Raw genomic sequence first — 4,586 nt, 5'->3', positions numbered from 1 at the left:
TACATACAGTATGGTGGCTTGGACTAGTAGGAGACATGTCACTGTTTGTCTGTAGCCAATACCTTGAACCTCGGCAAAAAGGCATTAGAAGCATTAGAAAGTCAAGGTCAACTTGCAGTTAACCGTTGCGGTCTGCAATGCGTGTCACGCTCGCGCACACAAGTAAATATTTATGCACGTTCATTCTCACAACGCATTAGACACAAGAACATATACATTAATTTACATCAGAATCCAAAAGTTTTTTTTTTTAAAATTTGTATGATATTTATTTTTTATAATGGGACACAGGGTTCGGTCTGGATTGATTTGCAGTTCGATCCGGACCTTGGTCCGGAGTTTGAGAAGCCCTGCTGTAGTATGTCAATAAATATGTGAATTATAAAAGTTCTCTGACCACAGATGATTTTAAGATAACAGGGCTCATAACAGCCTGAGGTAGTATATGCATTAAATTCACCTGTTGATGTTGTCTTTAGTTGTTGGCTATTATGAACACTTTTTTTTTTTTAAGCTTATTATTATGATTATCCTCCCAGACTGGGAGGCTCGGATTGACAGCCATGGTAGGATCTTCTTTGTGGATCACGTAAACAGAACCACTACATGGCAGCGTCCCACCGGACCCCCGGCGCCACAGGGCCTCACCCGCTCCAACTCCATCCAGCAGATGGAGCAACTCAACCGCAGGTTGGCTTTGTGAAGAGCACTTTGGTGCCATAACCATTGTGTTTGTAAATGTAAACCCTATTTTCAGATGTTCAATATCTCACTTAACCAGGGGGTTCATTATTATCTAACTAATGTAACTAAAAAAGCATATATAACCTCTTCCACTAGGGAAACACCAGCAACTTTTGGATTCATCTCTCTTCTGTAAAAAAGCCTGTGTTTCACACTTCGATTTGACTGAAAAATAAACTGCATGTAGTTCTCTTTGGCGTCACCTTTGGCTATAAGCGGCACTTATAGGTGTGCTTTTTGCTCTCATGGCTTGTGACCCTGTTGGACCCCGATTTGTAATACTGCAGAGGCAAGGGCTTTTATCAATGCGCCATATGCTAAATCACAATTGTGTTACCTCCTTTGGCATTTTATGCTAGAATAGGGGAAAACTGTCTTTTCCCAGCAGTAACTTTATGTTTGCTGTGCACCACAGGTACCAGAGCATCAGGAGGACCATCACCAACAGCGACCGGCCAGAGGAGAACCCGGTGGACCTGCCTCCTGAACCAGAGAGTGAATTGATGCCTCACTCCATTACGGGTGGGTTTCATTAGACTTTAAACACACAAACAGAAACATCAGAGGTTATTTACACAAGAACGCTACACTCATTATGGCCCAATTAAATGACTCACCTCTTGTAATTGATTCATCTCTTGAAATACTACGGTAAGCCATGCACAGAATTGGTTTTATATGATATACATATGTAAACAAATGTCTCAGAGTAGCAATAGTCTGTGGGTGTGTTTCTTTAACATCCCTGACAAAGAATGCTGGAGAAAAAATGTGCAAATGTGTGATATTCATAAAAAGATTGCTCCGGTTTACAAGTTTGACCAGTGTGTGTTAATTTGTTTTGCAGAATACCGGCGAGAAAGTGCAGTGGCTCACTCCAGCGGCCGCTCGCGGCTCTCCCTGCTGCTCCAGTCCCCCAGTGCCAAGTTCCTGTGCAGCCCCGATTTCTTCACCGTGCTGCATTCTAACCCTGTCAGTTCCACATCTGTGACCCCCCACCCCTCACACAGACCCAATATACAAGCACACACACTGAAGTCACCCTAACTCGTAATTTTCCCTGTTTTCGCATTGTACCTAGCCCTGCAGATAGATTGGGTTCACGTTTTATGGGGCATAGACCATGTATAGACAATGGGATTCATAATTTAGTTTAAAAAAAACAAAAAAACAAATTACTCCATCATTTAATGAATAATTTGCTATAATACCGTTTCAATTTTTCATTATTTCACATCTTAATGATTTCATTTGCATATTGTTAACACCATGCTGTATGCAGCACTGATCCAACACATTATATATAAGACTGTTATGTCAAGCGTTTACTTTGAATGATTTTCAATTCACTGGTTTCAGGACATTTCGTCCAAAAAACAACAACAACTAGTGTTAAAATAATATTATCCACATTGTCTTGCATTTTGAGTGATTGAAGTGAAAAGACCTCAAATCTGTCCTCTTGTCTCTGATGCCCCCCCTCTGCCCTCTCTGCTCAGAGTGCCTACCGCATGTTTACGAGCAACACCTGCCTGAAGCACATGATCAGCAAGGTGCGCCGGGACGCTCACTACTTTGAACGCTACCAGCACAACCGTGACCTTGTCACCTTCCTCAACATGTTCTCCAACAAGCAGCTGGAGCTCCCCCGGGGCTGGGAGATGAAGCACGACCAAACTGGGAAGGTGTGTGAGTGTGTGTCGTATGTGTGTGGGGGGGGGGGTTGTGACCCCACACCTTGGCTTTTTGACCTGAGATAACTCAACCATGAAGCTCATTTATTAATTATCTTTAAAAAAAGAAAAAAAACATTTAAATTCAGTAATCTAATCCAAGTAACACAATATTAAAGTCACCTAATTTAAATTATTTCCGTTACTTTTAATCGTTACCTAATGTGCTCATTGCCTATCAACTGTTTTCACGTTGATATCTTTTTGCAATAACTTACTCTGTAATGTGATACTGCCCCTTTATTCTGCTTTACCTACAAAATAATGGCCACATTTCCACCTAATAAAGGCCCAGTGTGAGACTTCTTTTGTGAAGTTTTGTTAAATGTGCACATGAGCATGATAGTGTATTATAGTTTATTTTAAAATGTATTTGAAATTATAATTTTACATATCCCCATTTGTATTAAATGTATCAACAATCTGGATCTGTGAGAGAAAAGTTTTTTTTGTTTCATTACATCACATGTCACTTGTTAGACGCTTTTATCCAAAGAGACTTACATACTCAATACTGTGGGCAATCCCCACAGGAGCCATTTGGGGTGAAGTGTCTCAGGGACACAACGACATGCTGACTGCAGTGGCGTTTCAACCCTGATCCGAACACAAACGCAATAACCCACTGCGCCACACGCCTCCTAACATTTTCATAATCTTAATTCCATGTATTACTACACCCCAACCCTACATGTGTGTCCAGTCATTGTCCAATATAGTTACTGCTGATTTGTTGTTGTTATTGATTCTGCATATAAAGATGTGTTAAGTCTATCCATGCATGACATCTCAATCCTCAGGCCTTCTTTGTGGACCACAACTGTCGCTCTACGACCTTCATTGACCCCCGGCTCCCCCTCCAGAGTTCTCGCTCCACTGGGCTGTTGGCCCACCGCCAGCACCTGAGCCGCCAGCGCAGCCACAGTGCTGGGGAGGTGAGAGACTGCACCACCAGTCACCTGGAGTCAACTTAATGCTAGGGAGACACTGCAATGTTTGTAGAGGCCACTTTGAAGGAGAAAGTCTTTTGTGAGCTCCTACTTTTGTTGGCAGGGAAGTTATCCTGCCATTCCCTGAGGGGGAACCGTGAAGCAAGGACAGCAGGGCGGATTTCAATTAAAGTCAGATAGAAAATAGAAACGAATGGCAGTAATTTGAAACAGCTGTTTATTATAGTCAAACTCTTAAATCTTGATTCCTGCAACATAGTCCTTAAAGATTTACTACTGTAATCCCAGAATTAAAGGTTGCTCCGCTCATCTTCTAAAGCTCTACAAACAGCATCACTGTGATTCGCTTAGTATGATTGTGTACACTGGGGGCCATTGACAATATCATTCTTGTCTCTTAAATGTTTAGAAACTTCACGTTACTAGGTTCAGTTTTCCTCTTAAAGACTTTTGGATTTTGGATAGGTGTCCTGTAAAAAATCAGTGCATACTTACACAGTAGGGAATATTTGAAAAAGGTGACTCTCAATAACCTTTTTACTACGGGAAAATACAAATGTAACTGTTTAAAGGTACTAAACGTAACTTTCATAAAACCCTTTTCATGATATTATCAATGGAATAACGTTACTTTCTGTAATGTTCCCATAATGTATTTCGTCCATTGGCTCCGAGATACTAACTAGCTTGCAGTTTGCAACCTTAACCTTGACCTTAGCTTAGCTTACAGCTAGTTAGCCGTCCCTGTGTTGCATCGGTCTTCGCTAGTAAAAAGCATTCATTAACTATACACCTTAACATTGTAAAGAGAGACTGTGGCTCAGTGGGCTAGTACGTTGATCTTCTGATCAGGGGAGCACCAGTTCCACCCCCCCTGCAGTCAGCATGTCGTTGTGTCCCTGGGAAAGACACTTCACCCCAGATTGCTCCTGTGGGGATTAGCCACAGTACTGAATGTATGTTATTCCCTTTGGATAAAAGCGTCTAACAACTGACATGTAATGGACTGTTTATAATTCAATTTAGCTGGGGAAGTAATTTGGCAAGCTAGCCTGCTAACTTAACCACTTATGGTGCATTTCCATTGCAGGGCCTCACTCGGCTTAGTACGGTATAGTTAGGCCTTGGTAGGCCAGGCTCACTTTATGCTGCTTTTCAA

At 41.8% G+C, this 4,586-nt stretch overlaps 1 protein-coding gene across 1 annotated transcript; it reads left to right on the top strand.

The window, feature by feature from the left end:
• Positions 1-523: 523 nt before the first annotated feature.
• On the top strand, positions 524-3,451 carry LOC104959218 (E3 ubiquitin-protein ligase HECW2-like). The gene is made up of 5 exons (XM_010787089.1): positions 524-690; positions 1,160-1,266; positions 1,592-1,716; positions 2,244-2,429; positions 3,278-3,451. Exons 1-5 carry the CDS (start codon positions 524-526, stop codon positions 3,449-3,451), a joined length of 759 nt encoding a protein of 252 aa, XP_010785391.1.
• Positions 3,452-4,586: the final 1,135 nt, after the last annotated feature.

Source organism: Notothenia coriiceps, unplaced genomic scaffold (assembly GCF_000735185.1).
Source record: "Notothenia coriiceps isolate Sejong01 unplaced genomic scaffold, NC01 NC01_scaffold00030061, whole genome shotgun sequence".
Taxonomy (NCBI): Eukaryota; Metazoa; Chordata; class Actinopteri; order Perciformes; family Nototheniidae; genus Notothenia; species Notothenia coriiceps.
The sequence above is the reverse complement of the archived record's forward strand: the minus strand, read 5'-3'. Positions and strand labels throughout refer to the sequence as shown.

What these genes read in the sequence shown, in the direction of transcription:
- LOC104959218 (XM_010787089.1), top strand. Translation starts at nt 524, where the DNA reads ATGATTATCCTCCCAGACTGGGAGGCTCGGATTGACAGCCATGGTAGG. An exon ending in ATGGAGCAACTCAACCGCAG is followed by an intron (nt 691 to 1,159) that starts GTTGGCTTTGTG and finishes TGTGCACCACAG; the next exon opens with GTACCAGAGCATCAGGAGGA. An exon ending in CCGTGCTGCATTCTAACCCT is followed by an intron (nt 1,717 to 2,243) that starts GTCAGTTCCACA and finishes CTCTCTGCTCAG; the next exon opens with AGTGCCTACCGCATGTTTAC.